General features: G+C 36.5%; 1 protein-coding gene across 8 annotated transcripts in view; it reads left to right on the plus strand.

Moving 5' to 3' along the window:
* The window catches only part of ITSN1 (intersectin 1), a 145,605-nt gene that overhangs the window by 107,255 nt on the left and 22,566 nt on the right, over positions 1 to 15,784 (plus strand). For 7 of the 8 annotated variants that reach the window (XM_075771243.1, XM_075771268.1, XM_075771251.1 and 4 more), the window contains 3 exons: positions 1,531 to 1,652; positions 4,764 to 4,881; positions 8,873 to 9,064. In XM_075771243.1, coding sequence (XP_075627358.1) covers positions 1,531 to 1,652; positions 4,764 to 4,881; positions 8,873 to 9,064 — 432 coding nt within the window. Of the gene's footprint in view, positions 1 to 1,530; positions 1,653 to 4,763; positions 4,882 to 8,872; positions 9,065 to 9,382; positions 12,079 to 15,784 lie in introns of those variants that run through there. The other variant, XM_075771300.1, reaches the window with a different exon arrangement.

The raw sequence follows: 15,784 nt of genomic DNA on the forward strand, positions 1-15,784 counted from the left end.
GATTGAAAATATATACAAACAGTAATCATAAGTGAAAATAACTGATACAGATATTTTTTATCAAGATTTTCAAATAAAAGCTAAAATCTCAAGCAGTGTATTGATCTGTGATCAGATAATTGCTGAGGTTTTAAATTAAGCTGGCTGTCTTTGCACTGAAGCAATTGAGACACATTTCTGTGATCTTGTACTACCAGCTCTGTTGTGGGCTTGTTCTAGGATAGTCTTAGACCACAACCATAACCAGTCAAACTCAGTGCCCACATCAGCTGTTTGGTCCCTATTTTTATTTGATGCAATGCCAAATAAAAACCTCCTTTGTCTTAAACACAGGATCGGAATTTACTAATCCAGGAAAGGTTTTTCATAAAAACAGAATTCCCCACCCCCCAAAAATAAACCCCAACCCCTAGATCATTCTGTTAAGGAATGCTTAAGTGATGAATGACTGTGTACTGGGATCCTAAAGTGGAGTTTTCAGCAGTTACAACACTAGTTTTGTGCTGCTTTGGATGTCTGAGACCCTTTACAACTAAATGAAGGTTAAAACAGAATTCCCCATAGATTCCCCTTAACTCATGGCTAAAAAAGGGCTACATAAATGTGGCAGCCTAAAAGGTTTAGCTTACCAAAAGCTAAAAAATTTCCAAATCTACCATCTTTTGTTTACAAAAGATTCCCAGTTATCATAGTATTAAACATACTCTCCATCAACCTAAACATGGTTTGATGACATACTAAACCTGACTTAAAAGCTATCAGTAGCACATCAAAATACCTACAGCTGCTTATAAGCTCCTGTCGGTTCAAATTGGTTCAAAAAATGGGTTGACCCTGCCAGACTTTGTGGTGACTAAGTTATCATCTGTCTTTCCACAACCACTGTAGAATGCAGTAAACTGCATTGTCTACTTTGGCTAATTGAATGGAGAGATAATTGTGAGCTCACTGATACTCTGCATCAGATTCCTGCTGATAGGTGATTAGATAAGGTGCCAGTTTTGTACTAATGTTCATAGAATAAAGGTTTCAAACCAAATCCTGTTTGTTTACATTTTGAAAATACTCATTTTTGTCTAGTCTGGTGGTAAAAAATTTTCTGCAGCCCTTCATTAGTTTGCACCTCTTACTGCAACTTCTTCATTATATTGTCATCAACACATATCTCCTCTTTTTAGTCCAAACTGATGCTACACAAATGTACTTAGTGGAAAACACTGCTATGACACTTGATTTTAAGAGCCATATAGCTCTAATGATGGTCATTATTCTTCCCTATTTCAAATATTTTCTTATATCCTACTCATAGAGCTGCTGCACCTGTGTTTTATTCCTGTAGTGCTATGAACTTCTGATCTGTTTTATAATTACCATATGTTTTCATGGAACTACATAAATGCATAGCAATTTTATGGAAAGGAATACAAAATGGATATACTGTGCCAGTGATAACAGCAGAGTTAATGTTGTATAGAATGTGCTCAGGTTTTTCCAAATTAACTTTTTTTTTTCCCCCCCCTGCTTCAACAGAAATTGCTCAAGTTATTGCCTCTTACACAGCAACGGGTCCAGAACAGCTTACTCTTGCTCCTGGTCAGTTGATTCTTATCAGAAAGAAGAATCCAGGTGGCTGGTGGGAAGGAGAGCTCCAAGTTAGTTACTGGTTTTTTTTAAATAAAATTCCGTGTAAAAAAATTGGTAATTTTTTAATAGTTCAAAATGATGAATGCATCAATGATAAATAATTTTGAAAATGTTCCTCAATTAAGCATTTACAAATAAAATCCCTTTACAAAAATATACATACATTCCAATCTCTTAAACTTGAAATAACTTTGGAGGACAGCAGGAGGAAGCCATTGTGCTCATTGTAAGTCAAGGATACTGCCCATGCTGCAGTCCACTCCCTTGTTCATTTTCCTGGTGGCCCTTCAGAAATAAGAAAGGAGTGGATTTTTAGGGTGTATTGCTTCAGCTGCTTTTGAATCCTCACAGTTTTGTGTCTAGTAGTCATCTTCATGTGAGCAAAAAAGCAGTTGTCATGTCAGGTGGTAAGGAACGCCAGCCACACAACAGGAGTGCATGGGACTGCTGGGTTAAGTGACAGAGTGTACTTGTATGTCACATTCCACAAGTGACCGTGCATATCACGTGCATTCAGCTCAGCTGATACATGTGCACACTGGGAAAGTGGAAGAAATACTGGGCTGCGCAGTCCTGAATGTCTTCCTAAAAAGCTTTCTGAATTCCTTCAGCCAAAAGTTTGGCTATCCCTTTTGTTGGAAGATTGAGAAGTATTTTCCAGCAGTGGCTTTTGTAAGATGGCCACCACTTTTTCAGGTTACTTAATGAATGTGACAGTGTAGAATACCAGTCTAATGGCCTCCATCTCAGCAACAGCTCAATTTAATGTAGAAGAGTGAAAAGAATAGTGTCTGTTGCAAACATCAGATGGAGAGTTGTATGAGAAGATAATAGATAATAAAATATTTTAATCAGTTTTTTTTTTTTAAAGAGTAGAACTTGACAATTCAGAAACTTTGATTCTCTGTGAATTTCAGTGGTAAAGCTTTTTTTTTTTTGCCTTTTTTTTTTTTTTTCTTCCAGTTGTGCTCTGTACCACTGAATGAGGTTTTGTTTGGTTTTGTTTTTTTAACAGGGAATATTACATGAAAGAATGTAATTGATTTATTTTTGCAATGCAGATGCTCAAACTAACTCAAATATTTTTTTTTTCACATTTCTGCCTGTTCTTTTTGCCTTTCCTGGTGATATTTTTTCATCTTTTGTGAAGAATTCAACTTCCAGGATAGTTTTGGTTTTCATTCTGACTAACTTTTATGTTGTTGTTAACTTGTAGCTTTAAAGAGTCTCACATTAAATGTATTTTAAGATAAGAAGCTTCACTGGACAAAACCTGTCACAATTACCACTTAGCAGCTAATGGGAGGGTTTTTTTAAAATTAATTTTTGGATGTGTAAATACTCATATGTAGTTTTGCATACCTTACTCTTACATATGGTTTTACAAGTTATTTTTATTTCATTAGGAGTCCCCTACCTATTCTTTTCATTCTCCCATTCCAACACTCTAATACTAGTTCTTGCTCCTATGTTATGTGAGCACAAAGGCTAATGCAGCAGTATTGTGAAATGGATTGAGGAATTGGTTAATAATAAAAACAGCAACACCCTCCCCCCAAGTAGTGAAATGATGACAAGATTTGGAGAAGGACACTAATATTAACTTTTCTTTATGCATTTAATTTCAAAGTGGCAGATTTTTTAGAAGAGTATGTACTGTTTGGTTTCAGCCTCCAGTAAATTTTCATGATGCTTGTCTTAGGGATCAGAGTGAAGGTAAAATAAGGCAAATGTGTGGTCTTACATTATATTGCCAGGTTTAATGCAGTCTTCCAGACTTTCTTAAAATGAATGATCTAGATACACTTGATATCAAGTGCTTTCTTTTTCAGTAAAGAAAAAGAGAGGGAAGGAAGTAGTGAAAGAATAGTATATGTGTTAGATGACTTTTTTCATTAAAATTAACATCTGTTTTATTTTTAAAGGCAAAATTCTACATGCCCAAAATTCCAACCTTTTTCTAACACAAAAAGAGAATAAAGTAATTTGTAACATAGATTTAATAGACTTAGAAGCTGAGATTTGATTCAAAGTTTTAGAATAACCTTTCTTACAGTAAAGATTTTTCTTCTGATTTTATTTGCAATAAACAATGGAATTGGCAAAATAACAGGATGCACTTTCTGTCAAATTCCTATCCTTTGGTGACACAAGCTTTGTCACACTGGATCGGACCTGTGGTTCGTCAATCCCAATACCCTGTCTCTGAAAGTGACTCATTGCAGCTAAGTTACAAACTGTAGAGCACTGCTGTAGGCCAGGTGTACAGTAACCTGCTGCTCTCTCAGCACACACACATGGACCACACGCACACTAAGACACGTGTGCACCACATTTTCTTGCTGATGTTCTCTGATTAGATAGGCACAAGAACATCTAGTGTACTTTCCAAAACCTTAACATCTGTTAATTAAGATCATTTGGACAGTGTCTATCCATATGTATTTGTAGTTGCCAAAACTTAATTTTTGTTTGATTAGAATCTGGCTTTGGGGTTTTGTATTTGAATCCAAACTTTACCCATTTTTTTCTTGCTGTAATGTTTTGCTGTTCTTCTAGCACTTGGCTAATGCGACATGTTTATACTCTGTTGTTTGGGTAGGAGAGACTATAAAAAAATTTAGATACTGTTTTTTTAAAAGAAAAGAGGTAATTGGAATTCTTAATCTCTACTTAATCTATCACAATCTAGGTATCTATTTAAATGCAATTCTTTGCATAATGAAAAAGCATGTAAATGCTGCCACTCATTAATGCGATAGCTAGCCTAATATTCTAGAGTTATCGTTTAAACAGAATCGGGGCTGTAGTATTAATAATAAAACACACAAACTAGGAACACTTAAGTGAAAAATCACTCAAATTAGTAGTAAATAACACTGGTTAGATACTATAAACTACTGCTTTATGTATTATGAAAGCTTACTTCACATAATAGAAGCATCATAATATTAAACTATTGCCACAAAGATAGCTAACTTTTTTCTCATAAAATGTTTTTTTTTTTTAATTCTAAAATAGTCAGTGTGACTGCCAGTTGTTAAAATATTAGCTGAATTACTTCATCTAAGGATCTATTGATGTGCTTAATCCTCTTAAAAGAATTGTTCTTTTGCTAGGCACGAGGGAAAAAACGGCAGATAGGATGGTTCCCTGCTAATTATGTAAAACTTTTGAGCCCTGGTACCAGTAAAACTACACCAACCGAGCTACCTAAATCAACAGCATTACCTTCAGGTAAGCAATGCGGTTGCATTAACAAAGTTGCTTTTGTAATGTGCATCATTTACAATAGGACTTCTAAAAATAAGTGGACGTTCTGTAGTATCTGTTAAACTAGGCACTTTGGTTAAACTCTTCATTTTATTTTTTTTTCTTTTAAATGAGAAAAACATAAAATTGGTCTGTATATTGATGGTGGTGGTCCCTCACGTATGAACTGTTGAGTGCTAAAAAGCCATCTGTGACATTACATCTTAAAGAGTAAACCATTCAAATTCGGTCCTATTTGTTTGCAGTACTTGTAGTAAAGGAGTTTTTTAAAGGTTCAGGATGGTCCACGGGCCTAGCAGTTGAGGCACTTCTCATTCAGAACCTTTTATTTTTCCTAACGTGAAGCATGAGAAAACCACTCAAATGAAGATGTAGCTTTTTGTCCTGTATAGCTACTTATTTTAAGGTTTATGAAAGGATACAAGAGTGATAGACCATTCTATTTTTAAAGCTATTTGTTACAGCTCCACCACAGGCAACATCAAAGAGTCCTGTCAGTCTACTGCAAGGTATGAAGCCAGGCAGAAGACTGAGAACAAAAAGTTCATTCCTTGTGACTGTTTCAGTCTTGAACCATTTTAGGCTTGTGAGTTGATGTAGTACTAAGTAAAGAGGATTCTTGTCAATCAAAACCATGCAGAATGGATGTGTTTTCTTCCATAAGCCACCCAAAAGACTTGACATGGTTGTCTGTCATCTGTTTGGATTTAGTTGGGTGTGGCAGGGCACAAAAGCTTGCTGCTTCCACAGGCCATTTTTTTGAATGTGTATCATCAAAATGAAACAAATGTTTCTAAATGAAAAATGGTAGCGAGCATAATTTTCTCCTTTAAATGTATATGAAGGATTATCATGCGGTTTATGGAACTAGAATAAAATACTGTGGTATTAGTTTCACATGTCATTGGTATAAATAAAAGTACTGTATCAGAGAAGGCAAATGTTATAAATGGTGCTAATTGGCTCCTTTGATGGTAATCTTAAAGATGCAGAAAATCAGACTTCTGTAAAGACTCTTGAGTTTGGGTCCTGCAGTTAAAATGGTAACTCAGCATTGAGACATGCTTTTACAAGGCCATATGAAGGGATTTTTTTTTTTTTTTTTAATTATTTTAGGTTTGACAGTCTGGGACTTTTCACATATGCTAATAAAACTTCTGAAGAATAAATTTTTTAGCACTTTTTTCATTGTCCACAGAACATAACAATGACATTCATTTTTATCAAATTCAACTTTGTTATGGACCTTTCATTTTGGAGGATGATAAAAAGATTCTTATCTTTCCATTATGATAGATGACCTCACTAACTGTGTGGTTAATGTAAGAGTTTGAGATTAATGCTTGAGAAGCATCTTCATAGCAGATGTTAGTGGGGAGGCTTACTATAGCAAAATACATGGAAAGCCTGAAGAAAACCATCTACAAGGCTTGAACAGTGCCCAAGGTAGTGCATTATGAAGGGTCTGAGACTGTGCCATTATTGTCTGGGTTTTGAAGGTAGGGCATCCATCAGAAACTAGTAGCATCCAAACCTCTGTTTCTTTTGTTGTGTTTTTAATGTATATGCTCTCCATCTGCCATACTATAATGCAAACCGCATGACTTTAACAACTTTCTTTTTTAATTCTGTTGCATGGATGCTTTTGCTTTATACTTTGAGGTTTTCTTAGTTTCTGACTGCTGTGTATGTGTTCCCTTCTAAGCTTGTGTCATGAACATGTCCTTCCTGGTGCTGAGAAATGAAAAGAACTGTTACTGCTACTTGGAGCTAGTCAGGCATGAGGAAGTTCACAATATAAGAATAGTGGGAAACTTACTTCAACCATTCTGCTTGTTTAAAGAAAGACAACATCATAGATTGTACTGATCATGAGTGTTATATGAAAGCCTGGTTTCCCTCTGCTGTTGCAGTAAGACTAGTATTAATAAACAGACAATCTTTCTAAAAAGGTAACAAATGGCTGAAAAGCACTGGAGCTCAGAGAGAAGGTAGGCTATAGATTGCTTCTGTAGTTTGCAATGGCTTTTGGAGTTTAAAGTAAGTGAAGAACTTTCTTGCTGGGACTACTGTAGGAGTTTTCTATATAGGACTAAGGTGTATTCTAAGCTTCGTGACCAAGTGTAAATAAGATCAAGATGAGGTCACTGTTTCAGGTTCAATTGAGGAATCCTGTCTCTTCAAGAATTCTCTTAAATTACCTCCCCAAGTTTAAGGTGGTTCTTGGGATCCCATTGGACTGTTTAGACTATTCTGATGATACTACTGAACAGCACCAAATTTCATAAAATTCTCTGAGGTAAAGAGAATGATCTGAATGAAAAATTCTTGAAAGAAATTAACCCTAGAGCAGGTTACAAATCTGTTAATGTATATATAGTATTCGGGTATGGTCTAGCTTAACTTTACCTGTATCGTTCTTAATGTTGGTAATAGCATATAAACTTGTAAAAAGAATGCTGTAAAACAGATTCATAGGTCTTTAAAGTGAAATATGAACAACAGTGGTGTTCACACATTTGAACTTGTGTTAGCACAAAACTACCTAAACCAGGAGTACACCATAATACACATTCCTTTAGAAATACTGGCTTATCTCCAGTATGCCCGGGAAATGTACAGTTTGGTTAGTTGACATGTTAGGTGTGACAAATGACAGTAAGTGCCCCTTTTTAAAATTTTTTTCTTTTTTTTTTTCCTTTTTGCAAGTAACAAAGCTAGATATTGAGACATGCAGATTCCTGTTAAATGTGGAGTTTATTTGATTATGATCTTTGTATAAATTAAAAGGAGTTGAATAATTTCTGAAATATAAATTTTTTTTTAAAAAAGGAGCTATTTGACAAATTTAAATAAGTTGCTGCCTGAGTACAAGAATGAAAATAAAAGAAAATTTTAGGATTAATGTAATGGAGAAAACCTGACAGCAAGGCTAATTAGATGGAAGCCTTGTGTCTCAAGGCAAAATACCAGAAGCCCTATGACTTGGCATAGAGAAAACATCAGAGAAATAGAGGAAATTATATACTTAAATAAATAGTCCTGCTGCTTTAGAGAATTAAGAAAACTACTCTATTATAATTGAACAGAAATGGCTGTATTCTGAGAACTAGTCAGATTTGATGAGTTTCACAGTAAGGAAATAGAAAATAGGCTGCTGGGAGCAGTCCTGTGGTGCCAGAAGAGCAGCTGAAATGGCCTAGGATGCTTTTTATTTTTCTCATCCTTTCCAAGATCTTTGTGTTCCTGACATCTTAGTGGTAGTACGAGGATATGACTGTTGCCTTTCTCTTGAATTACAGAGCTGTTTTGAGCCTGTCCAGTGCTAACTAGAAAAGTGCCTTTTTCAGACTTCAGGTAGTGAAACTTAGTTTCCCAGATGGTTCTGTCCATTGACCAGTTCTGTTGGAAGGGATACTTTTCAGAATGGATTGGCGAGCATGCAGAATGCTGTTTTTATAAATGTACAACAAATTTGGTGCTTTTGTAGGCAAAAAAAATATATATCAAGTGAAAGAGGTGTCAATAGAAAGCTAACATCCTTGAAGTATTTGACTTTTTGCTAAAATTTTCAATTTTTTTCCAATCTGCTCCTACTGTTGAGCACTTTCAAACATAAACGTCTTGGGTACAGATCCAGGCAGGTTACACTGTTTTCAGTTTGCGCTTCTGTGCTCAGCCTTCCCTAGTGTGATCCTGACCCCTCAGTAAGCTGACTGAGAGAGCAGCGCTGCTAGGAAACTCTTTGGTTGTTTTAATCACCTTGAGCCAGTTTGAGGGCTCAGCTAAGCATCGATACCGGGGCACAGGAGAGAGGGGCAGGACCGGATCACATCAGTGTAGTGTCTTGAAACTCTACTGTGACATCTGTAGTGTTTTATGTAGTTGGTTTGTGAATAGCGTATGTTTTGCTGAAACGTTACCAGTGCGATAGACCTCTTCCTTTATCTTACAGTGTGCCAAGTAATTGGCATGTATGACTACACTGCACAGAATGACGATGAGCTAGCATTCAATAAAGGCCAGATTATAAACGTCCTTAACAAGGAAGACCCAGACTGGTGGAAAGGGGAGGTGAATGGACAAGTGGGTCTCTTTCCATCCAACTATGTGAAGCTGACAACAGACATGGACCCAAGCCAGCAATGTAAGTGACCTTCTCTGCTGCCATGCTGTGATTATTCGTGTAGTACTTTAAGATGAAACATGCAGCATTGCTGTGATTCTGCTGTGGTTTGCAGAAGTCAAAGCTTCACCACTGCTGCACTTGTCAAAGTCTCTTTGAAGACCTTCTGTAATGCAAACCTTATTTTACGTTTGTTTTATTTTTAGTTCCCATCCCCTTTGTAGCATGTTTCCCTTTATCATTTTTGCACCATGCTGTTTACATGCCTGACTCATTTTCCTAGCTTGAATTTGCTCATTGTTTTGTTTTGCTTATGTGTTGTTTTCCTCCTTTTTCTAGGAATCATATGTTGTCCATCCCCCACTCAGGCTTGAAAGTCCTCAAAGAGACCCACTATCCCATATCACTGCCCAGAGGGATGATGGGAGATGCAGCCTTGATCATGTGGCTTCCAGCATGATCATCTACTGCCTTCTGAGTAGAAGAACACACTGCAGAGCAGTTTACCTCATTTTACATTAGTTGCATGTAATCGCAATGTTTGAGTTAATTACCTACAGATATAGATGCAAAATTGAAATGAAACAAAAAAAACACAAAAAAAATCAGAGGATAGTGGGTCCTTTTGTGGCTTTCATAGTTACCAAACTAATTTTTTCCACCTTTGCACAGGTGCTTTCAGTAGTTTTAAAATTATTTTTAAATATCTATTTTAGCCTTTTAAAGGAAAAGTATAAATTAAATTTCTGCATTGCAATTTTGTTGTTTGCAAAAAGACCCACTATCAAGGAATGCTGCATGTGCTATTAAAATTGTTCCAAATGTCCATAAATTTGAGACTTTATGTATCTTTCTTTTTTATTGTTCACTTGTCCAGTGTTGTCAATATGTCTTTTTTTTCCTTGTCTTTTTTTTTTTAATTACAAAAGAACAGAAGGAGTTAAATCAGTTTAAGGAACTTTAAATGTGCCCAATTACAGATAAGATATTTTGTTGTAGTTATTGTACTGTATGTATCAGGTGTTCCTTGTTGAGTATGTAATTCATTTGGAGAGAAGAAATGAACTTCCTTCCAATGCAAGAGATATTAACCTTGCATAACCTTGTTATCCTAGTTATGTTAATTTTATTTTGCACATTACTTGTAGCTGCAAACAGTTAGAAAAGACTCTGGTTTGTGTTTGTCTCAGATGTTTCGTTTTTTGCATTTTCATATCAGAAATCAATAGAATGCTACATTCGTGTGGGATTTGAGAATTAACTTCTTTATTTTCATCTTGGCTACATGAAGTTTGATTTCTCATTTTTATTTTCCTGTGACTATGGAACAACACATTTTGAACAAGTAATTTTCCTGACAAGAAAGAATGTATAGAAATCTCTTCCCTGCAATTAATTTCCAATGTTTACATTTTTTAAACTAGACTGTGGAATTTATACAAATTAATATTAAATGGAGCTTACAGTCGAGTTTATGTAGTAGATGTGCTGTAGCTAAGCCCTGTTTGTCTTTCCAGCATTAGTTACAAGCTCTTGATGAAATGCCTGGTGCTGTCAGTGCAGAAACCCTCTCCCCTCTCTTCCCAATGCCTCAAGCACAATATAGCCGTTCTACTAATTACTTTACCATTTAGTTATGTTCTGGTTTATGTATTTCATTTATTTCTAAATTTCATGCTGGCAGTGTTGTAGCATTTCTAATCCTATCCCATCTCCTTCCTTCTGACCCGTCATGCGGTGCAAAGAACAAGTGAAGCTCCTTATTCAATTGCACTTCAGTATTTCATCAACATGAATGTAAATTATATAAATATATAAAAACCTGCAGCTTTAACAACTGTAATACAGCCTTTAAAATTAGTTACATGTATAGATAATTAAATTCTTCATATAAAAGATAGACTAAAATGTGTTTGTTGTCTTGTTGCTGTGTACACACAGAATTCACCAAGTGGCATTAGTGCATGGAATGAATTTGCCACCAGAATAGTTTGAAGCCCGACTACTTAATTTCAGAATGACACTTGTCTTGTTTCTTGCAATATTACTTCAATCTAATTACTCAGATTGATGGTGATTATCTGCAGCTGGTTGCACCGTTCTTTATACAATGCTTTCTACGTGTTACAAATCAGTTGATTTTTTTTGACACTATACTGGTAGAAGCATTAAGAATACTTTGTTGTTTTACTATGGGTTTACATTGACTTTGGCTCTGTGTTTTATGCCAGAAGCTCTAGTCTTAAAACATGCACAATTGCACAGGTTTTCTTTCTTTTTAGGATAGTATTTAACACGCACACATTTTTCATTTACCTCTGTGCCATAAAAACAAACAAAAAAAGTTTTCTTCTCCACCATAGCCACTTGCTGAAAACTATGCTGCGTGGTATGACAGAAATTGAACAGAACGTAATACTTGTCATTTTCAGTTCCCATTGTTTTGCTTATTGAGAATGATGTAGCCAGATTTTACTCCACGATTTCAATATTTCATGCATTAAAATGTTATTGTAATGAAAGGAGATCTCTATTTTCCCATAATGAGCTGTTGTGTTGAAAGATTTGTAACTTGACTAAAAGCCTTTGTCCTAAGGGACATTTTGTTTTTTATGACTTTGGGCCAGAAACATACTTTCTCTACATATTGAAATATTGGCAATACTTTGGATATAGGGGATTCAGATGCTGCTTTTTATTTTTTCCCCATTAATTAAAGTGAGAAGAAAAATAAAGCTATTATAATAATCTGCAGGCTACATGTTTCCTAACATGCTTCTTAAAAATACACACACACATACACACACACGTATGTTGTGCCAGGGCTCCTCAGACAGCAGAGCACTCTGTATTACTCAACAGCTTTATCAATCGGTCGGTTGTTGAGAATAGTTAACTCACAAAAAAAACTCAAAGCACATTTAAAATGTCCTAGACAAAGAGGTTCAAACCATTGTGGCTTACATCGACATACATTGTTGAAATACCTATAATGTTTATTTACTCAATTATTAAAGTTCTTAACTGTACTACTATAGCTTGGCATGGTAGTGTTTAATCTTCCTCATAATCAGTTATTTCCCTTGAGTAGCAGGGAACAAGATGTTGCACTTACTCTCTCTTATCTGTCTGGATTTTTGTTTATATATATATTTTTTATATATCTATATAGATGAGAAAGGGCATATGAAAGCAATTCTTTAATAAAGAAAATGGATTGTTTCCATCCAAAACATAGTTTTTCAGGGTTGTGTCTCAATCCAATTTTGACTTTCTTTCCTCCTTCCTGGTTCATCTGAAAAGATCTTTAACTTCCTAGGGCACACAGTCCCCTCCCAAAGCCGCAGATCCGGACTGCAGCAAGCAAACCTACTTCCAAAAAACACTTGCACCCTGTGATGGAAATGTGCCCGTGCTCTTTGTTTCTTTGGTCCTTGAATTTGTGGCTGCAAAGCCAACAAGCACTAGTCTCAGTCAAGGCTGAAACAAGATTTTCATAGACAAAACTAAGAAACCATTGAGATGATTTTCAATTTTATTTGTATTTTAAGTCAACATTAAGAAAAAGAGCAGTTTCACTGCTTGCCTAGTCAATTAAATGCATTCTGTACATTCATTTTCATTTGCCAAGTACCTTTTCCCTTTGCACAGGAGCTCAGGAAGAGGAGCTGTCAGTTGAGGGATGTAGAGGTGACTGGATTTAGAGACCACTCCAAGTGGTGGTGGTGGTGGTTGGTTTTGGTCACGGTTTTTCTGTTTACTTTGAGAAAAATTTCCTCTGTATTCAGCTACTGAGGAAGCATTTCCATGAATGCTTTTTCAGGGGATTTGTTAATATTGATTCCAATGCTTTAAATCTGTCCAAGACAACTCAGAGTCTAAGATGCAGGTTTATCAAGAGTGCTTTGCTTTATATTCAGACTCAGCTTTATTTAAATCTCAATTCTTTTGGAGCTTCCGTGGCATCTCTGTCAGTCCCTGTGAGCTCACTGAACACTTTTTTAAATGGCCTATTACCATAACCTTCCCGCGAGGCAGCAAAATAACTGCATCTTCTGTTTTTGTTCTCTGGTTTTAAAGCAGTTCATTTTAGTTCTTTGTAATCATTGGCTCCAGCTATTTAACTTCTTGTTAAATAGCTCCTTATATGCAGTCCTCTCCTGATTACAATAAATGGCTTATTTTAAACTTTTTTTTTTTTTTTAGACAACTTCAATAAGTGTAGGGACAACATAGATCAAATATTATTTAATCGGTTGAATTGCAAGCTAAGTGCAGGCACACAGACAACTGGATTACAAGCTGCTGCTTCGCTAAATAGGGAACGTGAAGGTGACCTTTTGATTCCAAACCCTGAGAGAATGTTTTCAGAAGGTTGTCGTGGATGCAGTTAAAAATGTACATTATTTTCATGAATACTTCATTTCCCACACGTAGATGTTATGGGCTTTTGTACTTGTTGTTTGATAGCTTGCAAAGGAGTATTTTACCATGAATAAGGATTCATTTTGAGTTATTGTCCCCACAAGGAGAAATTGTGAGTGTTATCTTAACTATCTGGTGTTACCTAGTACCGTTAATAGTATGTGTAAACATAATTCCAATATAGGCAAGAAGTTTCTATAGCTTCTTATGGCAAGTTTCGTAGCTTTTTCATTCCCCTTCCCTTTTCATACATCTTAATTTGGAAACTACTTTAAAAAAACCCCAACCCCCAAGAAGTACCCCTGTGGCCCTGTGGTGCTCCTCCTCAGCACAAAAAATTCAGATTGCATCATCCATGTAGAGTCGGAAGCTAATTTGAATCAAACCTGGAACTCTTCTTCTGTAACTTTTATTAATCCTGGGGAGCAACACAGAATAAGACACCAGATTTTTAGAACAAGTTTAATCTTGTGGAATAGTTTTAATTAAGCATTTCACAGAAAAGGTAGCTGTTAGTGTCTAAAGGTAGAAAGATGTTTATACCTAAGGTAGGTGTCCTACAGCAAGTGAGCAAAGTAGAGCTTTTAGAAGGTCTTGGATTCTCTGTGGCCTTGTGGTGCTCCTTGATCACAGGCTTTGGCTCCGTTTTCTAGCACAAGTTTCTCAATTGTTTCTTCGTGCTCTACCTACCTTTTTGAGCCTGGGCCCTGGGCAGCAGCTGGCCCTAGATGGGGGCCATTCGCTTCCCTGCTTGCGCCTTTGGTCTGCCCAGGTACCAGCTTTCATCTGCAGAGTGCTGATCTGATGTTGCCGGTTCAGCTGGTACCCACCGATGGACAGCTGTGATGCAGAGCACTAGTCTGAACCAGGCTCAAATCGGTGTCACGGATCAGAGATTTTCTGTGCCCTGGCCGAGATGGCTGAAACCGGCTTCATGTTTTCTCCGTCACACTCGTCTCTGCCAAGTGCAGTTTTCTCTGCTGAATTGTTTCATATGTTGGAGTAATTCTGGATCCAAACGAGTGTTCAAATCAATCTGGTTTGATTCTTTCACTTCAATTCTTTTTTTTCTTTTCCTTTTTTTTTTTTTTTTTGCAGGGAAGACCTGAAGCCGGGAAAGATGATGGCTGGAGGTCTGCCCAAGAAAGTGGAAAAAAATAATAAAATACTGTATTTTAACTTTTAGAATACTATATTTAGTTACCACGTTTCTGACCTCAAGTGAAATACCTATACAGCATCTTCATTTTTGCAGAAAACAGTGTAAAACTGGACTGTGTAGTTCCTTCAGCTTGGATCTGTGGCTGATGCTCTTGACTGATGTGCTGTTACTGTACAGTAAGTGGTCAGGGACTCAAGATAGGTCCTGGGTCATAAGTCAGAGGTGAGATTTAAAGTTACCTGATGGGAGTTAAGCCAGTCCAGGAATCGGCTAACTCTGCCAATTTATATTTTTAGATGCATCCATGCCCTCACACACAGGATTTTATTCTCAAGCAGATTCTGGAAAGGGAGTGGGAGACATGTTTGGATTTTTTCTGAAAGGATTTAGTAGGTTTCCTTCCCAACCGTCTCACCTGTTTTCTTCCCTTCCTTCCCTTGGTTGAAAAGTAAAATTTTTTTTTTTTTTCTTCATAAAAAAGAAGGTATTAACCTAAAGCGTTGAAGAAAGATTTTGCTATTGCAAAATGAAGACGGTGGTAGTGTATCACAATTGTATGTTGTTGAGGACTGCAAACCTTGCCTTTAACACTCGGGCATGTTCTAGAATTTAAAAAAAAAAAAAAAGAAGAAGAAGTAAAAATTGAAATTGTTACCAAAGATCCTTGAGTCTGTTGCTTGGCCTGTGTGGATTGCCAGTGGCAATCCCTCCGCTTGATAACAGCTGACTGGTGTGAACAGGAGGAGGAGGAGGCGTGTGTGTCAGTGGTGACTGCTCTTGGCAAAAACAAAGTAATGCTTAATATTTTGCAAGTGGGACTTTCCGGACTTGTTTCTAGATCCTACCTCCATCTGCCTCAGAGGCAAACACTCTGCTGTAGCAATAAATGGACGTGTTAGTCCAGTTGAGAAATTCTAAACATGGTGAAATGGTTGAAAATAGCTGTGAAATGGGATTTTGCAGAACAGAAACTTGAGATGGAGAGATCTGTTTGATCGCCAGACTCGGCGCTGTCCTCAGCAAAAGCTTGAGATAGTCTTTCAGTGGAGGGTCTGTCCCACAAGATATTTATGGGAAATTGGTGGTTGCATCTGAAGCTAGTTGATAAGAAGACAGAATGGTGAAATGCTGTAATTTGCCTGAGTGAAGGAATG

Source organism: Balearica regulorum, chromosome 1, assembly GCF_011004875.1.
Source record: "Balearica regulorum gibbericeps isolate bBalReg1 chromosome 1, bBalReg1.pri, whole genome shotgun sequence".
Taxonomy (NCBI): domain Eukaryota; kingdom Metazoa; phylum Chordata; class Aves; order Gruiformes; family Gruidae; genus Balearica; species Balearica regulorum.